Source organism: Pipistrellus kuhlii, unplaced genomic scaffold, assembly GCF_014108245.1.
Source record: "Pipistrellus kuhlii isolate mPipKuh1 unplaced genomic scaffold, mPipKuh1.p scaffold_m20_p_58, whole genome shotgun sequence".
In the NCBI taxonomy this organism is placed as follows: Eukaryota; Metazoa; Chordata; class Mammalia; order Chiroptera; family Vespertilionidae; genus Pipistrellus; species Pipistrellus kuhlii.
The window spans coordinates 156,366-180,754 of NW_023425560.1; the positions used below are offsets into that span (position 1 = coordinate 156,366).

The 24,389-nt window shown below is 71.1% G+C and overlaps 2 protein-coding genes across 5 annotated transcripts in view; one reads left to right on the plus strand and one right to left on the minus strand.

Annotated features, from left to right (window-relative positions):
- Positions 1–2,286: 2,286 nt before the first annotated feature.
- LOC118707128 (cyclin-G-associated kinase) overlaps positions 2,287–24,389 on the plus strand; it is a 59,004-nt gene continuing 36,901 nt past the window's right edge. Inside the window, exons 1-23 of one of the 3 annotated variants that reach the window (XM_036417045.2) lie at positions 2,288–2,679; positions 5,096–5,175; positions 5,750–5,849; positions 6,064–6,149; positions 6,227–6,352; positions 8,967–9,120; positions 9,186–9,254; positions 9,336–9,436; positions 9,678–9,916; positions 10,012–10,102; positions 10,200–10,254; positions 10,327–10,388; positions 10,666–10,816; positions 11,180–11,218; positions 11,570–11,685; positions 12,617–12,768; positions 12,892–13,040; positions 13,136–13,290; positions 13,501–13,601; positions 13,700–13,846; positions 14,138–14,249; positions 14,349–14,501; positions 14,752–15,671. In XM_036417045.2, coding sequence (XP_036272938.1) covers positions 2,388–2,679; positions 5,096–5,175; positions 5,750–5,849; positions 6,064–6,149; positions 6,227–6,352; positions 8,967–9,120; positions 9,186–9,254; positions 9,336–9,436; positions 9,678–9,916; positions 10,012–10,102; positions 10,200–10,254; positions 10,327–10,388; positions 10,666–10,816; positions 11,180–11,218; positions 11,570–11,685; positions 12,617–12,768; positions 12,892–13,040; positions 13,136–13,290; positions 13,501–13,601; positions 13,700–13,846; positions 14,138–14,249; positions 14,349–14,501; positions 14,752–14,865 — 2,844 coding nt within the window. In that variant the 5' untranslated portion in view covers positions 2,288–2,387 and the 3' untranslated portion in view covers positions 14,866–15,671. Of the gene's footprint in view, positions 2,680–5,095; positions 5,176–5,749; positions 5,850–6,063; positions 6,150–6,226; positions 6,353–7,248; positions 7,270–8,966; positions 9,121–9,185; positions 9,255–9,335; positions 9,437–9,677; positions 9,917–10,011; positions 10,103–10,199; positions 10,255–10,326; positions 10,389–10,665; positions 10,817–11,179; positions 11,219–11,569; positions 11,686–12,616; positions 12,769–12,891; positions 13,041–13,135; positions 13,291–13,500; positions 13,602–13,699; positions 13,847–14,137; positions 14,250–14,348; positions 14,502–14,751; positions 15,672–24,389 lie in introns of those variants that run through there. The other 2 variants (XM_045573975.1, XM_036417046.2) reach the window with 2 other exon arrangements.
- On the minus strand, positions 12,771–23,483 carry TMEM175 (transmembrane protein 175). 2 transcript variants are annotated; one of them, XM_036417048.2, is made up of 11 exons: positions 23,317–23,483; positions 23,007–23,045; positions 21,476–21,570; positions 21,292–21,343; positions 21,155–21,190; positions 20,678–20,761; positions 20,436–20,600; positions 19,339–19,417; positions 19,079–19,214; positions 17,306–17,966; positions 12,771–12,783 (listed from the first exon to the last, which is right to left on the minus strand). In XM_036417048.2, the coding sequence occupies exons 1-10, from the start codon at positions 23,473–23,475 to the stop codon at positions 17,312–17,314; spliced, it is 1,500 nt and encodes a 499-aa protein (XP_036272941.1). In that variant the 5' UTR covers positions 23,476–23,483; the 3' UTR covers positions 12,771–12,783; positions 17,306–17,311. The 2 variants fall into 2 exon arrangements, with proteins under 2 accessions (XP_036272941.1, XP_036272940.1); XM_036417047.2 differs by having other exon boundaries at positions 20,436–20,615.

Consider the following 24,389-nt stretch of genomic DNA (forward strand, 5'->3'; position numbering starts at 1 on the left):
TCCTCTCTCTCTCTCTCTCTCTCTCTCTCTCTCTCTCTCTCTGTGTGTGTATATATATATATATATATATATATACACACACACACATACATATACACACACACACTCTGAGTGGCCAGATTATTATAATCTCTGAACGCATAATAATCTGGCCACTCAGTGTATAGCCTATATAATAAAAGGCTAATATGCAAATTGTCCCCTTGACCAGGAGTTCAACCAGCAGGCAGGCCAGCCAATCGTCCATGTCCCCTCCCCCTGGCCAGGCTGGCCGGACCCCACCCATGCACGGATTCATGCACTGGGCCTCATATATTGACTTCAGAGAGGAATGGAGGGAGAGAGTGCTAGAAACATCTAACAACCTGGGCCTGTCCTCTGACTGGGAATCGAACAATGACTTCCTGGTTCATAGGTCAACCCTGAGCCGTGCCAGCAGCCGGGGCTCGGGGAAAGTTCTGGGACACAGAGGCTATGACTTCCTGGTTCATAGGTTAAGTTCTGGGACACAGAGGCTGTGCTGCTGCTTCCGCAGTGGAGGACCAGCCGGGCAGCTGGCCTCTAGGGACTTGGTCCTCCCCCACCCCCCCATCCCGGACACACACAGAGGCAGGTGCTGTCCTAGACCCGGCTCCACTGTCAGGGCCCAAAGACAGGGTGGTCCCGGGCACCCCAGGGACACAGCAGGCCGCACAGTGACGTGGACTCCCGAAGGGCCACCTCTTTTTGTAAAAATCGCCAAACTGAGATCTGTGCCCCTGAGGTCTCCACCATCTCACCTCCACCCCACCCCCTGCCACGCCCTTCCCTTGCTGGGGTGGTGCTGGGGAGGCGGGTGCCTCTGGGACCTGGCTGAGGGGAGTGGAGCTGAGGGAACAGTGGCTGGGTTAGCTGAGTGTGTCCTCTGTGTCACCTGCAGTCCCTTCTCGGATAGCGAGGTCAGCACTAGACACCCCAGCAGGAACAGCGCCCGGAACACCCAGGGCAGCTAACTGCGGGGCAGTCAGACTGGCTGCCGGGCGAGGGTCACGGGCTGTGGCCTCACAGGAAGTGCTGGTTGGCCAGATAAACAGCCGGGTGACCAGGCTGGGATCAGAGGGGTGATGTGTCTGTGAACAGCCACCCCCGTTTGCCCCCCTGCCTCCTGTGCCACAGGGACTAGATGCCTTCTCTTTGCTCCCTGGAAAAAGATATCGCAAAATCAGGGTAAAAAGAGACGAGACAAAATTCAGTTAAAAAGTATCATTGCTCCCTAACCGGTTTGGCTCAGTGGATAGACCTTTGGCCTTGGGACTGAAGGGTCCCAGATTCGATTCTGGTGAAGGGCATGGACCTTGGTTGCGGGTACATCCCCAGTGGGGGGTGTGCAGGAGGCAGCTGATCAATGTTTCTCATTGATGTTTCTAACTCTCTATCCCTCTCCCTCCCTCTCTGTAAAAAAAATCAATTATATATATATATATATATGTATATATATATATATATATATATATATATATATATGTATGTATATATATTTAAAAGTATCATTGCCCTGAATAGTGTGTCTCCAGGCTGGAGCGTCATTGCCCCATGAGGTCACAGCTCCAGGCCACAAGCCCAGGCGGTGGGCTTGGCGGGCTGCCCCTCCGCAGAGCCGATGCCCAGCGGCGGGGCTTGCGGGTGGGACCACTGCCGGCCGGGCCACCCGCCCGCGGGCGTGGCGGCAGCGGCGGCAGCAGCCTGGCCCCGGCGGACGCTGGTGAGGCATCAGCCCCGGTTTGCGGCGAGGACGGGGCCGGGCGCCGGGGGAGCTGCGGTCAGGGGGCCCGCCAGCCCAGGGCCGTTGCCGTCGCCCTCTTCCTTTCCGGGGGCGCCCTGCGCCACCGGGAGTCACAGGCGGGACCGGGCACCGTGCGAGGAGCCCGTCTGCGCAGACGCGCTCCGGGACGCCGCAGGTGCCGAACCTCGCGTGGATGTGGGGAGACCGCGTGGGCGGGCGAGGCGCGCGCCGTCCTGCTCGCCAGACAGCCCCACGCGGCGCGGTGCGACCCTGCTAGGACCCTAGCTCCGCAGGCCCGCCTCCCGCCCGGAGCAACGCCCCCAGGCCCTCCCCGATAGGCCCTGCTCCCCTAGGCCCCGCCCCTGTCACCTCGGCCCTGCCCTCTCAGCGCTCACTTCCGCGTCAGCCCCGCCCCAGCCTAGCCCCGCGGGCCCCGCCCCCTGGCCGCACCCCGCTCCGCCCCGCATCCTGCCCCGCCCGCCGCCGGACAGACTCGGTCCCGGAGTGCGCGCCTGCGCAGAGGCGGCGGGCGCAGTCGGAAGCCTGGCGGACGGGACCGCGGGGGCGCCGCCGGGACCACGGCCTCCCCGGCCCGCAGCGCGGGTCTGCGCCGCCCGGCTCGGAGATGGCGGCCGAGTCCGGGGCCCGCGCCTGGCTGGGCGGCGGCTCGCCGCGCGCGGGCAGCCCGGCCTCCAGCCCCGACCTGGGCCGGGGAGGCCGCGCGCGGTCGGAGCCGGGGCCGGGGCCGGGGCCGGGGTCGGGGGCCGGGCCGGGGTCGGGGCCCGAGCGGGCCGGCGCCAGGTGGCCGGGCGCCGCGGCGCTGGGCCACTCCTTCCGGAAGGTGATGCTCACCAAGCCCACCTTCTGCCACCTCTGCTCCGACTTCATCTGGGGGCTGGCCGGCTTCCTGTGCGACGGTGAGCGCCCGACCCCTCGCCGCCCGCCGCCCGCAGCCCCGGGAGGGCGGCTTCCCCGCGCGCCCGCCCCGCGCCCCCGGTCCTGCGCCCCCGCCCCCGCGCCCCCGGCCCGGCGCCCCGCGCCCTGCTCACCGCGGGGCAGGAACGTGCGGGCCAGACCGCCCCGGGAGGCGGTGAAGACAGCGCTAGGGTTTGGGGCGTCCGTGCCTGCGTCCCTCCGCCAGGACTCCCTGCGGGTCCTCACCTGGGTCCGGACTCAATGGGGGAGAGTGGGGCCCCGCCTGGGGCAGGACGGGGGGGGGGCAGGTGCAGCCACTGGGAGCCAGGCCAGCACCGAGCAGCCCACTCCTAACGCCGGGCTGTCTGGCTCCGGCTCCTGGGCTCTGCTGGGCCCTCCGCCCTGGGCTGCCTGCTGCCTGCTGCCCGGCTTCGGGTTCGGCTTCGCACAGCCCTCCCCAGGCTGCTGTCCCACCTGCGGCGTGTCCCGACAGGGCTCCCGTCCAGCTGCCAAGCGTCTGGGCCACCGGCCCGCCCTCCTCTGGCTCCTGGGCAGCTGTGTGTGGGGGTGCTTCCAGTCCTGCCCCCTCCCTCAGCCACGTGGGGACAGGGAGCCAGGCCTTGGTTCTGGGACAGAGGGCACTGGGCAGGGGTCTGTAGGTCCTTCTGCCAGGGTGCGTGGCATGGCTGTCCTGACCTTCCCCGCCCCGGGCTGCCCAAGGTGGACAGGCAGGCTGGCACGGGGCCTGTGTGGACCCCTGCCTTCTCTGTCATATCAGAAACATGGCTCTGTGGAGCAGAGGCCTGACCGGGATGCGGGAGGACGCCCCCCCCCCCCCGCCCCCGCCAGGAGCACCGGGACCTGTGGGTGGGGTGATGGGCGCTATCTCCGGGGCCAGAGCAGGAAGCTGCGCACTGCCTGCTCACAGCACTGCCCTCTGTGGCCGAGCGGGTCGGAGCCGGGAGGGGAAGCTGGTGGGGGCTCCCTGCTCGGCCCTGTGTCTCCACACCTCTCACCTGAGCCCAGCTGCTTCTGGAATTTTCTGTGAAGCCAGGCCTCGGGCTGCTCCCGTCCGAAGCTTGTCTGCCTCCCTCCGGGAATGGGTGGACTGGGGCTGCCGGGAGGCTGGGCGGCAGTCTTCCTTCACCTGCCCCTCCCCGGGCCCCAGAACCCCCCACCAGGCCCCATCCTCACAGGCCCTCTTCTTGAGGTCCCCGCTCCTGTTCCCCTTGGGGTCCATCCCACGCTGAACCGTGGTCTCGCCGGGCCTGTCCAGGATTGGGGGAGGGGGCCTTGGGAGCACAGCACAGCCTGGGTGCTCACTGCCGTTAGCCTCTGGGCTGCCCACCCCTCTGGACGGGCACGGGCAGCCTCCCAGGCCAGCTGTCCAACGGGCCTCAGTGGTTCTGGCCTCGGGGCCAGGCACCCACGGGGTTGGGGGGTGCCTGCCTGTGGTCTCCGCAGGCACACACAGGGTGGGGTGCCTGGTATGGTCTCCACAGGCACCCACGGGGTTGGGGGGTGCCTGGCTGTGGTCTCGGCAGGCACCCACGGGGTTGGGGGGTGCCTGGTGTGGTCTCGGCAGGCACACACAGGGGGGGTGCCTGGTGTGGTCTCGGCAGGTACACATGGGGTGGGGGGGTGCCTGGTGTGGTCTCCGCAGGCACACACGGGGGGTGCCTGGTGTGGTCTCCACAGGTACAGATGGGGTTGGGGGGTGCCTGGCTGTGGTCTCGGCAGGCACACACAGGGGGGGTGCCTGGTGTGGTCTCGGCAGGTACACACGGGGTGGGGGGGTGCCTGGTGTGGTCTCCGCAGGCACACACAGGGGGGGTGCCTGGTGTGGTCTCCGCAGGCACACACGGGTGGAGGGGTGCCTGGGTGAACACTGTGAGGGAATGCGTCCCTTTCCCAGCCAGTCTGGCGGGTCCCGCCTGTAGGGTTCCCCTCCACCTGCCTGCCTGCCCTTGCAGAGCAGGGAGCAGAGCTGAGCCTGCATGTGGGAGGAGGCCCACTCTTGAGGTCCCAGAAATGTCACCCAGGATGGTCAGCCACAGTCCCCTGTCCCCCAATCTGGGCTCTCAGGACAAGGGGTGTGGGGTAGGGTGAGGATCAAGGTGTCCGTCTGTGCTTCTGGGAGGGTGGTCTGTTCCTATGGCTTCCCTCTCCCCCATGACCTTGGGGAGTGGGAGAGTATGGGGTGGGGGAGATGGCGGGGACCACACCCCCATAGTGGGATGGGGCAGGACTGCACAGACTTGCCCAGGCAGGAATTGGCTCATTGGCCAGGGCCGAGGGCATCCACTGTGACGGGCACTCTGCCCTGCAGAACATGGGTGCCGCTGGCTGAGGCCCCCCATCTGCAGGCCACGCCGTGGTCTCTGGTCTCCTGGGCAGCACACGGCTTTGTCCCCACAGCCTGCAACTTCATGTCCCATGAGAAGTGCGTGAGGCAGGTGAAGACCCCGTGCACCAGCGTGGCGCCCAGCCTGGTCCGGGTGCGTATGGATCCCGGGCGGCGGGCAGCGGGGTGGGAGGGGCGGGGCGTGAGGGCTCTGCGGGCCAGCCCCGGGGCTGGGATGGTCCTCCTCACTGCCCTCTGTGCTCGCCTGTGTTCTCCGAGTCCCAGTGGCTCCTGCCGGCTGGTGGGCCCTCCTCCATGGGGTTCCTCTGGTTGCCCCAGTGCACCACTAGGGAGCGGTCAGTGCCGGCCCCGGGCAGCGGCTGGGCAGGGAAGGACCAGCAGGGTGGCCCCGGCAGTGGGGGCTTCCTGAGGTCGCAGTGGGGCCTGCCCTGGGAGTGGGGAGGGTGGGGGAGGCTTCCCTGCAGACCCCTCACAGCCCCTGGGGAGAGCGTGCAGGAGAATGGGCTGTGGGGGCCAGGCAGGGTGGGCGGTGGGTCTCTGGGGTGTGGAGGGGGCCTGCGGGGGCCAGGCAGGGTGGGCGGTGGGTCTCTGGGGTGTGGAGGGGGCCTGCGGGGGCCAGGCAGGGTGGGCGGTGAGTCTCTCTGGGGTGTGGAGGGGGGGGCTGCGTGTTCAGGGGCCCAGCTGGGGCTGAGGCTGTGTCCCCCCAGGTCCCTGTGGCCCACTGCTTTGGACCCCGCGGGCTCTACAAGCGCAAGTTCTGCGGCGTGTGCCGCCGGAGCCTGGAGGCGCCCGCGCTGCGCTGCGAAGGTACCGCTGCCCGGCGGCCTGGGGCGGGCGGAGGGGCCTGTGGGAGGTTCGGGTGCTGGAGCTCCCGGGAGGTGCAGGCCGCTGAGGCTGCAGGTGGAGGGTCTGGTTTGGAGAGGGGGTGGCCCGGCCCGGCCCCAGGCCCAGGAGGCGTGCCCTCAGCGGGGCGGGCCGGGCCGGGCCGAGCGGAGAGGCCCTAACCCCGCCCGCCCCGCAGTGTGTGAGCTGCACGTCCACCCGGCCTGTGTGCCCTTCGCCTGCAGCGACTGCCGCCAGTGCCACCGGGACGGGCACCGCGACCACGTGAGCGCCCGGCGGGCGGGGCCGGGGCGGAGGGGGCGGGGCGCGGGGAGCCCCTGACCCCCCACCTTCCCCCGCAGGACATGCACCAGCACCACTGGCGGGAGGGGAACCTGCCCTCGGCGGCGCGCTGCGAGGTGTGCCGGAAGGCGTGCGGCTCCTCCGAGGTGCTGTCCGGTCTGCGCTGCGAGTGGTGCGGCGTCCAGGTGGGCCGGGCGGCTGGAGGGGGGACGGGGCGGAGGGGGTCCGGAGGGCGGGGGAACCCGGGGCAGAGGGGGCTGGAGGGGGGAACCCGGGGGGCAGAGCGGGGCTGGAGGGGGGAACCCAGGGCGGAGGAGGGCTGGAGGGGGGAACCCGGGGGGCAGAGCGGGGCTGGAGGGGGGAACCCAGGGCGGAGGAGGGCTGGAGGGGGGGAACCTGGGGCGGAGGGGGGCTGGAGGGGGGAACCCAGGGCGGAGGAGGGCTGGAGGGGGGAACCCGGGGGGCAGAGCGGGGCTGAAGGTGGGAACCCGGGGGGCAGAGCTGGGCTGGAGGGGGGGAACCCGGGGCAGAGGGGGCTGGAGGGGGGAACCCGGGGCGGAGGGGGGCGGGAGGGGGAGAACCCAGGGCAGAGGGGGGCTGGAGGGGGGAACCCGGGGTGGAGGGGGTCCGGAGGGCGGGGGAACCCGGGGCGGAGGGGGGCTGGAGGGGGGGAACCCGGGGGGCAGAGCGGGGCTGGAGGGGGGGAACCCGGGGCAGAGGGGGCTGGAGGGAGGAACCCGGGGGGCAGAGCGGGGCTGGAGGGGGGGAACCCAGGGGGGGAACCCAGGGCGGAGGAGGGCTGGAGGGGGGGAACCTGGGGCGGAGGGGGGCTGGAGGGGGGAACCCGGGGGGCAGAGCGGGGCTGGAGGGGGGAACCTGGGGCGGAGGGGGGCTGGAGGGGGGAACCCGGGGGGCAGAGCGGGGCTGGAGGGGGGGAACCCGGGGCAGAGGGGGCTGGAGGGGGGACCGCGGTGGAGGGGGTCCAGAGGGCGGGGGGACCCGGGGCAGAGGGGGGCTGGAGGGGGGAACCCGGGGCGGAGGGGGGCTGGAGGGGGGAACCCGGGGCGGAGGGGGGCTGGAGGGGGGACCGCGGTGGAGGGGGGCTGGAGGGGGAACCCGGGGCAGAGGGGAGCTGGAGGGGGGAACCCGGGGCGGAGGGGGGCTGGAGGGGGGCGATGGGGCTGGAGGGGGTCCGGAGGGCGGGGGAACCCTGGGCAGAGAGGGGAGAGGGACTAGAGGGGGGGAACCCGGGGCAGAGAGGGGAGGGGGACTGGAGGGGGGGAACCCGGGACAGAGGGGGGCTGGAGGGGGGAACCCGGGGCGGAGGGGGGCTGGAGGGGGGGAACCCGGGGTGGAGGGGGGCTGGAGGGGGGGAACCCGGGGCGGAGGGGGGCTGGAGGGGGGGAACCCGGGGCGGAGGGGGCTGGAGGGGGGAACCCAGGGCGGAGGGGGGCTGGAGGGGGGGAACCCGGGGCGGAGGGGGGCTGGAGGGGGGGAACCCGGGGCGGAGGGGGGCTGGAGGGGGGGAACCTGGGGTGGAGGGGGACTGGAGGGGGGCGATGGGGCTGGAGGGGGTCCGGAAGGCGGGGGAACCCGGGGCAGAGGGGGGCTGGAGGGGGGAACCCGGGGCAGAGGGGGGCTGGAGGGGGGCGATGGGGCTGGAGGGGGTCCGGAGGGCGGGGGAACCCGGGGCAGAGAGGGGAGAGGGACTGGAGGGGGGGAACCCGGGGCAGAGGGGGGCTGGAGGGCGGGCACGGGGCACAGGGGGGTGGACGGGGGGAACCCGGGAGGAGGAGGGTGCAGGCGGGGTGGACCCGCTGGAGGGGTGCCACGTCCAGGTGGGCGGGGCCAGGGAGTTTCTTCGTTCATTGGAGACCCGGATCTTTTGCAATGGGGATCCCCTTGTACGTAGAGGCGGGTTCCCTGTGGTGGAGGCGGGGCTCTGTGTGGTGAGGGCGGGGCTCCCTGTGGTGGGGGCGGGGCCCCTTGGTGGTGGAGGCGGGGCTCCGTGGGGGGCGGGGCCCCTTGGTGGTGGGGGCGGGGCTCCCTGTGGTGGGAGCCCTCAGTCCGCATGGGCCCTGCGGGGTCGCAGAGGAAAGCCTGGGCCGGCCCCCAGCAGAGGCGCCCCAACTCCCCGCGGAGGCCCCCTCCCCCGCAGAGACCCCCTCCCCCGCGGAGGCCCCTCCCCCCAGAGGCCCTCCCCCCACGGAGACCCCTCCCCCCAGAGGCCCCCTCCCCCCCAGAGGCCCCTCCCCCCAGAGGCCCTCCCCCCACGGAGACTCCTCCCCCCCAGAGGCCCCCTCCCCCCCAGAGGCCCCTGCTCACGGTGCGGCCCCCTCCCCCCGCGGAGACCCCCTCCCCCCAGAGGCCCCCTCCCCCCCGAGGCCCCCTCCCCCCCGGAGGCCCCCTCCCCCCCGGAGGCCCCCTCCCCCGCAGAGGCCCCTCCCCCGCAGAGGCCCCTCCCCCGCGCAGACCCCCCCCTAGAGGCCCCCTCCCCCCCCAGAGGTCCCCTCCCCCCCAGAGGCCCCCTCCCCCACAGAGGCCCCCTCCCCCACAGAGGCCCCCTCCCCCGCAGAGGCCCCCTCCCCCCCCAGAGGTCCCCTCCCCCCCAGAGGCCCCCTCCCCCGCGGAGGCCCCTCCCCCCAGAGGCCCCCTCCCCCGCGGAGGCCCCCTCCCCCTCAGAGGCCCCTCCCCCCGCAGAGGCCCCCTTTCCCCCGGAGACCCCTCCCCCCCAGAGGCCCCCTCCCCCCGCGGAGACCCCTCCCCCCAGAGGCCCCTGCTCACGGTGCGGCCCCCCAGGTGCACACGGCCTGCTCCTCGGCGCTCGCCCCCGAGTGCACGTTCGGGCAGCTGCGGAGCCTGGTGCTGCCCCCCGCGTGCGTGCGCCTGCTGTCCCGCAGCTTCAGCAAGCCGCAGCTCTTCCGCATCTCCGAGCGCGCCTGCCCCGAGCCCGGTGAGTGGTGCGGGCGGGGCGGGGACCGCGGGCTGGACCCCGAGTGAGGCCCTGTGCGCCCGCAGACGCCGGCGACAGCGAGGACGGCGGCGACCCCGCGGGCCCGGGCAGGGAGGTGCCGGCGCCGGAGTCCAGTAGGTGCCCCGCGCCCCCCGCTCCCGCCCGCCAGCCCCCCGCTCCCGCCCGGCCAGGGCTCACCCCGCCTCCTCCGCCAGACAAGCAGGCCCTGAGGATCTTCGACGGCAGCGACGCGGTGCATCGGAACCGCTTCCTGGTGGTCAGCGTGCCCCGACCGGCCCGCAGCGAGGAGGTGCTGGTAAGAGGCCCGGCCCTGGCCCGTGTGGCCCAGTGGCTGGAGCGTCCGTCCTGGGATCGAAGGGTCCTGGGTTCGATTCCCATCCAGGGCATGTACCTGGGTTGCAGGCTTGGGGCCCGCCCCACTCGGGGTGTTTGCGGGAGGAGGCAGCCAGTCCACGTGTCTCTCATCCGCGTTTCTCTCCCTCTCCCTCTCCCGTCCACGCGTCCACGCTCTCTAAAAATCAACGGTCTGCCCCCAGGAGGCCGCGCTGCGGGCCTACCACCTCACCGAGGACCCCCGGGGCTTCGAGCTGCAGGCGCTGCCCTGGCCGCCCCAGGCCGGCTGCGCGGGGGCTGCAGGGAAGGCGGAGAGCGGCAGGACTCCGGAGGAGGAAGGCGGCAGGGGCCCCCGGGCCCGAGAGGCCGCCCCTGAGGCCTGGGTCATCCGCGCCCTCCCTCGAACCCAGGACGTCCTGAAGATCTACCCTGCTTGGCTCAAGTGAGGCCCAGGCTGGGGCACGGAGTCTGCGTGCGGGGGAGGAGGGGGTGGGGGGCTGGGCTGTGTGGCCCCAGCTCCGAGCATGTCCCCTGCAGGGTGGGCGTGGCCTACGTGTCCATTCGCGTGACCCCGGAGAGCTCGGCGCGGTCCGTGGTGCAGGAGGTCCTCCCGCTGCTGGGGCGCCAGGTACTGCCCGGTGCCCGCCCCGTGGGGGTGCGCCCGTGGGGGTGCCCCGTGTCCTGGGGGTGGGGCTGGTCCAGGCCTGACACCTGACTGCCCACAGGCCGAGGGTCCCGAGAGCTTCCAGCTGGAGGAGGTGCTCATGGGCAGCAGGCAAGGTGAGGGCCGGGCCGGGTCGGGCGGCTGTCGCTGGGCGCTCGGAGCCGGCTGACGGCGTGCTCCCCCCGCAGTGCAGCGGACGGTGCTGGCGGAGGAGGAACCTGTGCTTGACCGGCTTCGGGACATCCGGCAGGTCGGTGTGAGTGTGGCCCGGAGCCACTGGTCCCCAGAGAGAGGGCAGTGACCGGCCAGGCCTCCTCCCAGGCCCGCACGCACGTCTGCTGCCCAACAGAAGGCGGGGTTTCGGGCCACAGCCCCCGAGTCCCCCAGGGGCCTGCAGTGGGAGCCTGTGTCTTCGTCCTCTCCTCTCCCCTCCTCCCCAGGCCCCTGTCCCGGTGGGGTGGCCGGGCCGGGCCGGGAGTGGGGTGCTGCCTGCGCTGTGCTCAACCCGCCCTGCGCCCCTCCCCCAGACGTCCCTGCGGCAGATGAGCCAGACGCGCTTCTACGTGGCTGAGCGCAAGGCGGAGGTCCCCCGAGTCTCCCTGTTCGTCGGGGGCCTGCCCCCCGGCCTGTCCCTCCAGGAGTACGGAAGCCTGCTGGACGAGGCTGTGGCCACCAAAGGTGTGACCGCCGGGGCTGGCCTGGGCTGAGCCACCGGGGAGCAGAGGGGGCCCCGAGACAGACTCTGGGCTGCTCGGTGGGGCCAGCTTCCTCCCCCTCCCCCGTGGCTGCCACAGCCTTCCCCACCCGGGGTCTCCCCCTTGGGGCTCAGATCTGACGCCTCCTTTGAGGGGCTCTGAGCCTCCCGGGGCCCAGTCTCTGCTCTAGGCTCTGGGACCGGGAAGCGGGGGGAATGGGGGAGCTGTGCCTGGAGTTGGGGGGGCCCTTCCTGGGGCCGCTGGCTCTGCCACGTGGTGGGCCGTTCCCCTGCACGCGGGGCTGGGCTGGCGTGGCCTCTGCCCTCTGACTCGCCCGTCTTTGCAGCGGAGCTGGTGACCCTGAGCCACGTGTACTCCTCCCAAGGTGAGTGCCCCGCCCGTCGGCAGGCCGGAAGCCGCTCCTGTGGTCAGTAGGCCACGGGAGCCACGGGTGAGGGCGTGTGTTTGGTCCCCTGGCCCTCGGGGTCACGCTTTGCTAAACCGTGACGAGGCCGGAACACTGCCTCCTGTCCCCGGACCCGCGTCCCTGTCGCGGGAAACGTCCTGTGCCCAGAAAGGAAGTGGGCCGGGCGGAGAGGGGGGAGGTGGAGGTGTCCGTCCTGCGCCCCGGGAGGCCCCTCACCTCCGGCACCGCCTCCTGGCCGCCGGGAGGCTCCCGGGTGTGGGCCTGCACCTCCGGGCCCCAGGTGGCCGCGCTCACAGCCACCTGCCACAGGGGCTGTGGTGCTGGAGGTGGCCTGCTTCGCCGAGGCCGAGCGGCTGTACATGCTGGTGAGGGACACCGCGGTGCACGGCCGGCTGCTGACCGCCCTGGTGCTGCCGGACGTGCTGGTGAGTGGGGCCGGGCCTGGGGGCCGGGCTGCTCTACCGGTCTAATCTATCGCTTGGGCATCTGCCCCGTACGCCTGACTCACACACGTGAGGGCCCCTGCGGACCCAGAGACTTCCCACAGGCCCGCGCCTCCCTGGGTCTCTGGGCCTGGCCCCTGCCTGTGCCCTTGGCCATCTCGGCCAGCAGGTGGCACTCTCTAACCAGAAAGCGTCCTGCAGACCCAGCGCTGCCAGAGGAGGGGTGCCAGGCGCCAGCCCGGGATGGGACGAGGGTGGGCTCCACCATGGGCACAACGTGGGTCAGGGCAGGGTGCGGGGTCTCCAGGAGTCAGCAGCCGCCCAGCCCCTGAGGGTCCCAGGGCAGCAGAATGACAGCTGTGACCTGAGTGTGACCGAGTGGGTGATGCCTCAGGTGCCTGCTGCCCTCCCCCTGCTCAGGACAGGGTGCCCACCAGCCCTGGGCAGAGCTGGCCGGTGCCCGGTGAGCGGAGAAGGGAGCTGCAGGCAGCCCTGTCCTGGGCTGTCAGTGCCGCTGTACGTCTCTGCCAGTGGCCACCTCCCTGTGGGGGCTCGGCTCCTGCCCGCTGTCCCCTGGGCGGGGTGTCCTGACCCTGAGGGAGGTGTGCGGCCTCCCTGTGACCTGGGCTCCTGGGAGGCTCTGGGGGCCGGGGGCCGGGGGCCGGCCTGGCTGTGCGGCCTGGACGAGGTGGTGGGCGAGGTCTCAGGGACGGGTCAGCAGCTGGGCCTCGGCCTGTGAGCCAGAGCCCTGGTGGCCGCTGCCCCCTCTGCCTCCAGGTCCCTAGAGGTCAGGACGAGCTGGGATGCTGTGTGTCTCCCGGGGCCTGTCCTGGGAGGGGCCGCTCTGGGTGGGCTCAGGCTGGGGGGCTGAGGGTGGCGCAGCAGCGAGGTGGTAACTCGGGCCCGTCCCCAGCACGCGAAGCTGCCCCCGGACTGCTGCCCCCTCCTTGTGTTTGTGAACCCCAAGAGCGGAGGCCTCAAGGGCCGAGACCTGCTCTGCAGTTTCCGGAAGCTGCTGAACCCACACCAGGTCTTCGAGCTGACCAACGGGGGGCCGCTGCCCGGGTGAGTCTGGCAGGGCTGGGAGGACAGGCTGGGGTTCGGGGTCTCAGGTGGGGGTGAGCTGCAGCCTGGTCAGCAGCCTGTGGCAGACAGACAGCCCCCCTCCTTCCCTCTCCCTCCCTCCAGGCTCCACGTGTTCGCCCAGCTGCCCCGGTTCCGGGTGCTGGTGTGCGGGGGGGATGGCACCGTGGGCTGGGTGCTGGCCGCCCTGGAGGAGATGCGGCACCAGCTGGCCTGCCCGGAGCCTGCCGTGGCCATCCTGCCCCTGGGCACAGGTGGGCAGCGTGGGCGTGGCGGCGGGGCCGGCGTCCCTCCTCCTCCCTGTCCGTGAGGAGCTCCCGGGCCTCAGGCCGCCTCCTCTCGCCTCCAGGGAACGACCTGGGCCGGGTCCTCCGCTGGGGGCCGGGCTACAGTGGCGAGGACCCGCTCGCGGTGCTGGTGTCGGTGGACGAGGCGGACGCCGTGCTGGTGGACCGCTGGACCATCCTCCTGGACGCGCAGGAGGCCGACCTGGAGCCCCCCAAGGTGCGGCGTCCGGGGCGCGTGGTGGCCGGGGCCCCGGGGGCCCCTCCCCAGCCATCCCTGTAGGGAAGGGGAACTGAGGCTGGGGCAGTGATCGCCAGCAGTGCCGTGTGGTCCTCTCCGGTGCTGGCAGCCACCAAGCAGGCCTCCGCGGGGCCGTGGGGTTGGAGCGGGGGCGGGGGGCTGCCCAGCCACGGAGCTGTCTGCCCTCAGATCGTGCAGATGAGCAACTACTGTGGGATCGGCATCGATGCCGAGCTCAGCCTGGACTTCCACCAGGCGCGCGAGGAGGAGCCCAGCAAGTTCACGAGCAGGTGGCCGGCCGCCCGGCGGGGCTGGGAGGTGCAGGCGGGGCCGGGAGGTGCTGGCGGGGCTGGCTCGGGGCCCCGTACCAGCAGGGTGTCCCTGGCAGGTTCCACAACAAGGGCGTGTACGTGCGCGTGGGGCTGCAGCGGATGAGCCAGGCGCGGGGGCTGCACAAGGAGATCCGGCTGCAGGTGGAGCAGCAGGAGGTGGAGCTGCCCAGCATCGAGGGCCTCATCTTCATCAACATCCCCAGGTGCGGGGTGGGGGGGGGGCGCTCTGCCCCGCAGCGGGGTCTGCTCCCTGCCGCTGGTTCTGGCCAGGGCCCAGGCAGCCTGCACCCTCACCCGTGCACCCCTCCCTCTCTGCACAGCTGGGGCTCAGCTCCCGCTGGTTCTGGCTCAGGCAAGGGGCCCAGGCAGCCTGCACCCTCACCCGTGCACCCCTCCCTCTCTGCACAGCTGGGGCTCAGCTCCCGCTGGTTCTGGCTAGGCCAGGGCCCAGGCAGCCTGCACCCTCACCTGTGCACCCCTCCCTCTCTGCACAGCTGGGGCTCCGGGGCTGACCTGTGGGGTTCCGACAGCGACTCGAGGTTTGAGAAGCCTCGGATGGACGACGGGCTGCTGGAGGTGGTGGGGGTGACGGGCGTCATGCACATGGTGAGTATGGGGGCGACAGGCGTCATGCACATGGGGGGCCGGGGGGGGCCCAGGTGCTGCCACCCAGTGCTAAGACGCCTGGAGTCCCCCCCCACCCAGGGACAGGTCCAGGGCGGGCTGCGCTCCGGCATCCGCATCGCCCAAGGGGCCTACTTCCGGGTCACCCTCCTCAAGGCCACGCCCGTGCAGGTGGACGGGGAGCCCTGGGTCCAGGCTCCCGGCCACATGATCATCTCGGCCGTGGGCCCGAAGGTGAGTCGTGGGGGCGCCGGGTGGGCTGGCAGGCGCGGCAGGCGGGCACGGGCCCCGGAGGGGCGAGGGGGGCCCTTGAGAGCACCTGCCTCTCCTTTGGACACGAGCCCCTGGAGGCGGCGTCTGCTGGAGCCCCAGCCCCAGGCCACACCACGTGGCCCCACTCCTGCCCTCCTGTGAAATGGGTTCTCGGGCCCTTGGCTGGTGGCCGGCAGCAACTTGCCCTCTGACCCCACCTGCCCTCCGACAGGTCCACATGCTCAGGAAGGCCAAGCAGAAGCCCAAGAAGGCCGGGACCCCCAAGGACGCCCGAGCGGAGGAGGGGCCCGCCCCCGAGGTGGGCCCCAAGGAGAGGCGGCGCTGAGCGGCCCAGCGGCAGGCAGTGGATGGACGTGTCTGCAGCCCTGACCTTGGGGTGCCCTCCCACACCCTGCCTCCCAACCGGCAACCGGCGGGCAGGGCTCTGCGGCTCAGGCCTCCTGTCCTGGGCGGTCCCAGGAGCTCCTGGAGCAGCGGCCCTGAGGGTCCTGTGTGCCTGGCAGAGACGTGGGCGGCCTGACCTGAGGCCGGGAGTGGCGACTGTACCGCACAGGAGGCGGGGGGCTGGCCCCTTCCGGAGGGCGGGAAGCAGTGCCTGATGGGACCAGAGCTGCGCGGACCTGTGCCCAGGCCCAGAGAACGGAGACGGGAGACGTGGAGGAACCAGCTTTAGTCGCCACGGACACTGCACTTTGTGTTGTTTGCCAACGAAGGACATGGACACAGAGGCCCAGCGGGAGCGTAGCTGCTGGGCCTGGGCTCCCCCGAGGCCCGGAGGGGGACCTGCCAACCATGCCCTTTCCACCCCCCGCCCAGCACCGAGCCCTCTGCTGCTATCTGCCCTGAGGTTTGGCTCAGCCTTAGACACCCCCTGCCCCCAGCTGCTGCCAAAGCTGCACCCACATGCACTGAGCAGCCTCCGTCCGTGCGTCCGTCCGTCTGTGCCCCCGCTCCCCGCCCTGTCCTGTGCGTCCCCTCTGCCTGCGGTGCTGCTGTGCCTGAGCCGTGGGCGGGGGCTGTCCTGTGTCTTTGCGTCTGTGCCGAGGTGTCTGTGGCTTTGCACTGGTGCCCGCTGTGCCACACACGACCTGCAGCCCCGACCGGGTCGGCACAATACAGTCTGGCACGGCCTCCCTCGTCTCCCGCCTGTCTCTGCGTCAGGACCACCGTGGGGAGGGCCGGGCCAGGGGGGTCCCAGGACGGCCTGCCTGACCCCGAGGACCCAGGGCCACCGCACACCCATCTGCCCCACAACCACCCCGTGCAGCCACCCGAGTCCCTGGGCCCAGGATACAGAGGGGCTTGTGAGTCCCAGTGGGGGCGGTGCTAGCAGGGGGCGGGCAGCAGGGGGGCCGCGCGTCCCAGGGGTCACAGTGCTAGCAGGGGGGCCGCGCGTCCCGGGGGACACAGTGCTAGCAGGGGGGGGCCGCGCGTCCCGGGGGACACAGTGCTAGCAGGGGGCCGCGCGACCCGGGGGACACAGTGCTAGCAGGGGGGGGCCGCGCGTCCCGGGGGACACAGTGCTAGCAGGGGGCGGGCAGCAGGGGGGGGCCGCGCGTCCCAGGGGTCACAGTGCTAGCAGGGGGCCGGCAGCAGGGGGGGCCGCGCGTCCCGGGGGACACAGGGCTAGCAGGGGGGCCGCGCGTCCCGGGGGACACAGTGCTAGCAGGGGGCGGGCAGCAGGGGGCCGCGCGTCCCGGGGGACACAGTGCTAGCAGGGGGGCCGCGCGTCCCGGGGGACACAGTGCTAGCAGGGGGCGGGCAGCAGGGGGGGGCCGCGCGTCCCGGGGGACACAGTGCTAGCAGGGGGGCCGCGCGTCCCGGGGGACACAGTGCTAGCAGGGGGCCGCGCGTCCCGGGGGACACAGTGCTAGCAGGGGGCCGGCAGCAGGGGGGGGCCGCGCGCCCCCGGGGACACAGTGCTAGCAGGGGGCGGGCAGCGGGGGGGGGCCGCGCGTCCCGGGGGACACAGTGCTAGCAGGGGGCGGACAGCAGGGGGGGGCCGCGCGTCCCGGGGGACACAGTGCTAGCAGGGGGGCCGCGCGTCCCGGGGGACACAGTGCTAGCAGGGGGCCGCGCGTCCCGGGGGACACAGTGCTAGCAGGGGGCGGGCAGCAGGGGGGGGCCGCGCGTCCCGGGGGACACAGTGCTAGCAGGGGGCGGGCAGCAGGGGGGGGGCCGCGCGTCCCGGGGGACACAGTGCTAGCAGGGGGCGGGCAGCAGGGGGCCGCGCGTCCCGGGGGACACAGTGCTAGCAGGGGGCGGGCAGCAGGGGGGCTGCGCGTCCCGGGGGACACAGTGCTAGCAGGGGGTGGGCAGCAGGGGGGGGCCGCGCGTCCCGGGGGACACAGTGCTAGCAGGGGGCCGCGCGTCCCGGGGGACACAGTGCTAGCAGGGGGGCCGCGCGTCCCGGGGGACACAGTGCTAGCAGGGGGCGGGCAGCAGGGGGCCGCGCGTCCCGGGGGACACAGTGCTAGCAGGGGGCCGCGCGTCCCGGGGGACACAGTGCTAGCAGGGGGCGGGCGGCAGGGGGGGGCCGCGCGTCCCGGGGGACACAGTGCTAGCAGGGGGTCCGCGGTGTCCCGGGGGACACAGTGCTAGCAGGGGGCCGCGCGTCCCGGGGGACACAGTGCTAGCAGGGGGCGGGCAGCAGGGGGGGGCCGCGCGTCCCGGGGGACACAGTGCTAGCAGGGGGTCCGCGGTGTCCCGGGGGACACAGTGCTAGCAGGGGGCGGGCAGCAGGGGGGCCGCGCGTCCCGGGGGACACAGTGCTAGCAGGGGGTGGGCAGCAGGGGGGCCCTCGGGTCCGCGGTGTCCCGGGGGGGCGGGGCCAGGCGCTGCAGGGCTCGCAGGAGGGCCAGCGCCAGGCGCAGGAGCAGCCGCAGCAGCAGGAAGGCGAAGGGCACGGCGATCTGCATGCTGTGGAAGATGACCGTGCTGAACCTGCTCAGCACGCAGGTGAGGGCGAAGGCCAGCAGGCTGGCGCAGGGGTAGAGCGCCAGCTTGGCGCACATGAAGGCGTGCTCCCGGCCCCCGAAGCGGGCGGCGGGCCGCAGCGTCTCGGCCTGGTGCAGCAGGGCGGCCGTCCACATGGCCAGCTGGAAGACGCCGGCGAAGAAGATGATGGCGCAGCTGACCCGCACGCTCTCCAGCTCGTCGCGCGGCCGCCGGGCGAGGGCCGAGGTCTGCTGGTAAGCCAGGGGCAGGCCGCCCACGAAGGCCAGCGAGAGCGTGTTGAGCAGCCCCATGGACTGCGTGGCCTTGCGCACGTGCAGGAAGAGGGAGTGGTGGGCGAACCAGAGCAGCCCCACGGTGGCGAAGGAGCCGAAGTAGGCCAGGAACTGCGGCCCGTCCACGCTCAGCGCGGCCACCAGGCTGCCTTGGAACTTCTCCTCCACGTCCTTGGGGTCTGGGACATTGTCCTCGCTGTGGGGGGGACAGACAGACAGTACCTGAGGAGCAGAGCCTCGCGCAGGCATGGGCCTGCGCCCGCCCCCCAGGCTGCCGTCCGCCCTTGAACGCCAGGCAAACGGGCGGACTTTCGGAACATGAAGTTCGTCTTATCCCCCCATCAGGGCTCAGGACGGGCTGAGCCGAGGCCTCTGGGCTGCCTGACCAGCCTCCGGCAGTGCCTGTCCACTGGGGGCACAGACCGCAGACGGGAGGGTAAGGGGCGACTCTAACCCCGAGGCCGGGGGCCGCTGCCCTCGGGTGCAGCCGGGAGCCTGTGCAGCTCTGGTCCCCGGTGAGGCCCGGGCAGCCACAGGGCAGCTGCACGTCAGCGGCAGGGGCTGGGCTCCAGGGTTGCAGGAGGAAGCGGACACAGAGCCCAGGGGACCCGTGAGGCCCTCAGGGCCCGGAGGGCAGAGTGGAAGCAATAACGTCCCAACATCGCACACCGAGGGCCGAGCCTGCCACCGGCCATTTCGGAAGCTTAAGTCTAGGCCACAGAGATCGGCACCAGCAGACACTTACTCCCGATTTTAAAAACTTGTAAGTTCCAGTGAAAAGAGTTACCCGGAGAGAATTAGACTTCAGGCTGACAGACACACAGGGAATCAGGGTTCTCACACATCAGTGAAATAGGATGTGCTGAGACTCAACAAGGAGCACAAGGCTGAAAAACCGAGGGAGGCCCCGGCCAGCGTGCTCAGTGGTCAGCGCTGCCCCACACCAAAGGGTTGTGGGCTCAATTCCTGGTCAAGGGCACGTACCTGGGTTTCAGGTTTGATCCCGCCTGTCCTGGGCATGTGCATGAGGCAACCAATCGATGTGTCGCCCTCACATCCATGTTTCTATCTCTCCCCCTCCCTCCCAGCCTCCCTCCCACTCTCTAAAAATCCATGGGAAAAACATCCCGGGGGGGGGGGGGGATGAACAAAAACCAGAGGGAGGCTGGTGGGAAGCAGGAAGCCTTGGGAGTAGAAGCAGGACCCGAGGCGGCCAGGTGGGGATTCCTCCAGGCTGAGGACCCACCAGAGGCTCTTCCGGACAGGCAGCCCACCCAGCAGCCCAGGGGGACCCAGCAGGAGCCTCACCAGATGTCCAGAATGAGCAGCGTGGCCACGATGGCGTAGACCCCGTCGCTGAAGGCCTCCACCCGCTCTTTGCTGAGCGGCTCCTGCAGGTCGAAGGTGAAGAACTCCACGCTGGAGGCTGGGGGCTCCCGGGGGCCTGTGTGTGGCAGGAGGAGGAGCTCACACCCCCGTGGACCCTCTGACCTCTTCCCCGGGGGCCGGGAGCAGGCAGGCGGGAGGGGCCCCAGGGCGCCTGGCGCGGGGCGGGCGGGCAGACGCACCCAGGAGCCTGGCTCGGCACCAGCCGGCCGCCTTGCTGGCGTAGGGGAGGAACACGACTGTCGCCATCAGCAGGTACGACTGCGAGACACGGACACGTCAGCTCTGCTCTGGGGGCGGCACCGCAGCGGCTCAGGGAGGGAGCAACGCCCACAGCCACGTCCGACAGACCAGCCACGTCCGACAGACAAGCCACGTCTGACAGACCAGCCACGTCCGACAGACCAGCCACGTCCGACAGACCAGCCACGTCCGACAGACCAGCCACGCCCGACAGACCAGCCACGTCTGACAGACCAGCCACGTCCGACAGACCAGCCACGGTCAGACCAGCCACGTCCGATAGACCGGCCACGGTCAGACCAGCCACGTCCGATAGACCAGCCACGTCCGATAGACCAGCCACGCCTGACAGACCAGCCACGTCCGACAGACCAGCCACATCCGGCTCCTCTCAGCAGGGAGTCGGGGCCGCCCCGCCCCAGGAGGCGGCTCAGCACCGCACAGGCAGGCGCGGGACCCAGGCCACAGCGAGCTCCCCTCGCCCGCGTACCCCCAGGACAGCCACCCTCCCGCCGACACTGTGCTGAGAGGGGAGGGTGCGGGAACGCAGGCAGAGGCAGGAACACCGGAAGGCGCAGCACTGTGGCCAAGGAGCCCCACCTCACACCCACCCCCGACGGGCACTCCCGCCTGAGCATCGCCCGGAGGGAGGAGGGACGGCCAAGTGCCACCAGGGTCCCTCCTGGGGGACGAGCCAGGGCACCTGACACCTGCGGGGGCCTGGCTGACACCAGCCGAGGGAGGCAGCGGCACACACTCACACGCCACCTCCTGGGGCTGGGCCCTCCCCTCCACACACAGGGGGTATCACCCTCCCCTCTACCTTCCCCCGCTCACCCTGGCCCCCCACCCCGCCCCTGCTCACCTCCCCTTCCCCATTCTCCACCCACCTCACCCCCTGCCCAGCTCACCGCCCCCTCCTCACCCCCCTCCTTACCACCACCCTCCCCCGCTCTCCACCCCATCTCCCCCCCTCTCCACCCCCGCGCCCACCCCCGCCCTCCCCTGCCACACTCCCCCCCCCCCCCCTGCTCACCACCGGGTAGAAGAACAGGGAGAAGCCTGCGGCCAGGAAGCACAGAGCAGGGCCTCGGAGGACAATGTGCAGGATGTGCCGCTGGTAGAGGCCCCGGTGGGCGGAACGCCCGATCTGGGGGTTCAGGAGGTGGGGCAGGCGGAAGGCATACACCACGATCAGCGCCTGTGGGAGAGGGGGCTGCAGGGCCAGCAGAGCCGGGGCCGCGAGGGCAGGCTCTGCTATGGGAGCCGGGCGCCTACCTGCACGGCCCCGATGGCGATGACGCAGGCACAGAACAGGAAGATGCCGAGCGGCACCTCTGGGAAGGCCACCATCAGGGAAAACTGCAGCCAAACACAGAGCAGCCTGCAGCCCGTCCAGCCGGCCTGCCCACCGATGGCAAGTCCCTCGGACGCTCGGCCCTCAGCACGGCCCTCCGCCAGGGGCAGGGGGCGGCAGGCGGGGTGGGGAGCCACAGGCTGGGCATGGGCTGGGAGTACAGTAAGCGGGGAGGGGCGCCCACATCGGCCTTGGAGGCCCAGGCACAGCCCTGCCCCGCAGGCTCCTAGGGCCCCTGGGTGCCCCTCCTCCACACGCCTGCACACCGGGTGCCCCCTCCCAGGCAGACGCCTCCAGCCACCCCCTCAGCCTCCTCTCCTCCTCGGCTGCACGCCCGTGGGGCTGAGGTTCTGAGATGGAGCATCTTGGGTCCTAGTCCTCCCCCAGGCTGTACTCACCGTGAAGGGCAGGAAGGTGATGGTCATCATGCAGGCCTGGGGCGGGCGGGGCGGGGGGACGGGCTGTGAGGGGCGCCTTCACTCGTCCTCGGAGGAGGAGCCCACACGGCCGCGTCCCCTCGGCGGCAGACACTCACCAGGTTGAGCAAGGCCAGCGTGTCGTCTATCTTCCCCACAACCTGGAACAGCCTGAGGGGAGAGGGCCGGGCAGGCGGTCAGCGCGGTCCGCAGCCCCAGCACCACGGCAGCATCATCACGGCCGGTGCCGTGTGCGGAGCCGGGAAAGATCTCCGCCCGGGAAGTGCAGCCGGCCCGGCCCACCTGGTGTGAGCCGCCCAGGCCACGGTCACGATGAGGAACGTCATCAGGTAGACGGCGATCCTGGTCGCGAGGAGCCTCTGGATGCTCCGGTCAAACTGCGGACAGAGCGCGTCTGGTCAGGGTCAGGGGCCAGGCGGCTGCACTGACCCCAGCACGGCGGGTGCCCCGGGCGGGGGACAGGCGCTGCGCCCCCCGTCGGTGTGGCTGCTGCCGCCCAGGCAGACCCACCGCCCTCCTAGCGACCTCTCACCGAACCCCGGGAGGAAAAGCCACACCCAGCACCCACGGCACGCGGCATCCAGGCCACGTGCACGGCTGGGACCAGACCACGGCCGTGCGGGGTCCTCACCCCTCAGCTGAGAGGATGCCACCGGTGGCTCGGGAGGAGGCACCCGGGACCTTCCAGTGGCTTCTCAGGTCCAGCTCCTGACTGTGCTGTTTACCCCACAGAGCAGACATGCTGCACACTGGCTGCCCACGGGGATTCTGCCACGGGGACTCTGCCCACGGGAACCCAGCCCACGGGGACTCTGCACACGGGGACCCTGCCCAAGGGGACCCTGCTGGCTGCCCAGGGGGACTCTGCTCACGGGAACCCAGCTGGCTGCTCACAGGGGCCCTGCCCACGGGGACCCTGCCCACGGGGACCCTGTTCACGGGGACCCTGCCCACGGGGACCCAGCCCACAGGGACTCTGCACACAGGGACCCTGCCCACAGGAACTCGGCCCACAGGGACCCTGCTGGCTGCCCACGGGGACCCTGCCCACAGGGACTCTGCCCACGGGGACTCTGTTCACGGGGACCCTGCCCACGGGGACCCTGCCCACGGGGACCCTGCCCACGGGGACCCTGCCCACGGGGACCCTGCTGGCTGCCCAGGGGGACTCGGCCTTAGGAAGAGCACCCTTTCCACTCTGTCTTTCAGGCCATCACCATTAGGCCCTCACTCCGAGAACCTACAGCAGGGACCCGACGCCCTCCCTCCCAGCCTGTCCTAGGCTCCCTGCATCCCCCCCCCAGCCTGTCCTAGGCTCCCTGCATCCCCCCCCCCCCAGCCTGTCCTAGGCTCCCTGCATCCCCCCCCAGCCTATCCTAGGCTCCCCGCATCCCCCCCCCCAGCCTGTCCTAGGCTCCCTGCATCCCCCCCCCCCAGCCTGTCCTAGGCTCCCTGCATCCCCCCCCCCAGCCTGTCCTAGGCTCCCCGCGCCCCCCCCAGTCTGTCCTAGGCTCCCCCATGCCCCCCCCCAGTCTGTCCTAGGCTCCCCCATGCCCCCCCCCAGTCTGTCCTAGGCTCCCCACACCCCCCCCCAGCCTGTCCTAGGCTCCCCACGTCCCCCCCCTAGTCTGTCCTAGGCTCCCCGCGTTCCCCGCCCCCAGTCTGTCCTAGGCTCCCCCCGCCCCCCCCCCCAGTCTGTCCTAGGCTCCCCACGCCACCCCCCCCAGTCTGTCCTAGGCTCCCCAAGTCCCCACACAGTCACATACTGGAGTGGACCTCCCCGCACCAGATGCTCTAGACTGAGCCCACGTACCTGCTCAGGGGAGATCTCCGTGTGGGTCACAGGCAGGATCTACCAACACACACAGAAGGAACAGAGGGATGTGTGTCTCCCGGGCTGGGCGCTCACTGGTATTGGGGGTTTGGTCCCTGCTGGGCTGCTCCCCTCCACCTTCCCCCTCCTCCCCACCCCTTCCCTCCCCCCACAGCTGTCTGAGGGGCTGGGAGCCCAGGATGCTGCTGAGGTGGGCCAGGCTCCACCCAAAGGCAGCCGAGCGGGTGAGGCTGGTCCCATGGGAGTGGCTCTGGGTGGGGCAGGCTCGGAGCTGGGCGACCCCCCGGACCATGATGGTGGCGATGATGGACAGCAGCGCGTCGCTGAAGCTGAGCATGCGGTGGGAGTGCTGGGTCCCGTCGTCGTCAGCCGCGTCCTCGTCCCCCGTGGCAGCCGTGGAGTCTCCCTGCACGCTGAGGGCCGGCTCCGGGGCCTGAGAGCCGGACATGGCGGGTCCTGGGAAGAGGCCGGGCCTGAGCCTGCTGAGTGCTCCTGGGCCTGCCCGCTGGCTGTGAGGCAGTGAGCCCAGCAGGGTCCCTCGGCCATGCCGGGGGCAGCAGCATGCAGATCCACACTGCGCTGGGCTCAGCAGCAAACGCCCCAAACCTCTAAAGGGAGCAAACATTAAACCCCAAAGGGACTCAGGGAGGGCTGTGGACTGCCCGGCGGGTGTGGTGCAGTGGCTGGCGCATCTGCACCAAAGGGTCACAGGTTCAATTCCTGGTCAAGGGCACATACCTGGGTTGCAGGTTTGATCCCCAGCAACCAATCAATGATGTGTCTCTCTCACATCAATGTTTCTCTGTCTTTTTCTCCCCCTTTCTTACTTCCTTTCCTTCCACTCTGAGTGTGTCCCTGAAGAGTCACATGTGGAAGGAAGCCCTGGCCCGCTGGCTGGAGGCAGAGGGAGTAAGATGAGGCCGAGGGTGGGCCGTGATGGGCTCGGGGCCCTGGTGAGCAGAGACCGGCGCCCGCTCTCGCTGTGAGGACGGTGACAGGCTGAGGCCAGCGAGCGGCCCTCCCCGAAAACGGACTTGGCTGCCACCTGGTCGCAGACGCCCAGGTAAGTTCCTGTCTGTGGTATGTTGCTCTGGTGGCCCGAGCTGAGATAGGAAGTGACGATGGATGAAGCACAGCCACGTGAATAAAACTCAGAAACGATGCTAGAGGAACACATCAAATTTCCCAACGATACAGGGTTGGGCCACTGATATGAACGTTCACACAAAACCACCACCCACCTCCCTCACGGTTCACACAGGGCGAGAACACAACACGAGTGAGAACACCCACCCCTCAGGACCTGGCGGGCGGTGGGGCACGGGCGGTAGCCGTCTCTCCTCCTCACTTTGCTCACTGCTC

Coding starts and splice junctions, on each gene's coding strand:
- TMEM175 (XM_036417047.2), bottom strand. CDS start 23,475: ATGTCCGGCTCTCAGGCCCCGGAGCCGGCCCTCAGCGTGCAGGGAGAC. Junction 21,571..23,006: donor CGGAGATCTCCCCTGAGCAG/GTACGTGGGCTC, acceptor CTCTGTCCGCAG/TTTGACCGGAGCATCCAGAG. Junction 21,344..21,475: donor GCCTGGGCGGCTCACACCAG/GTGGGCCGGGCC, acceptor CTCTCCCCTCAG/GCTGTTCCAGGTTGTGGGGA.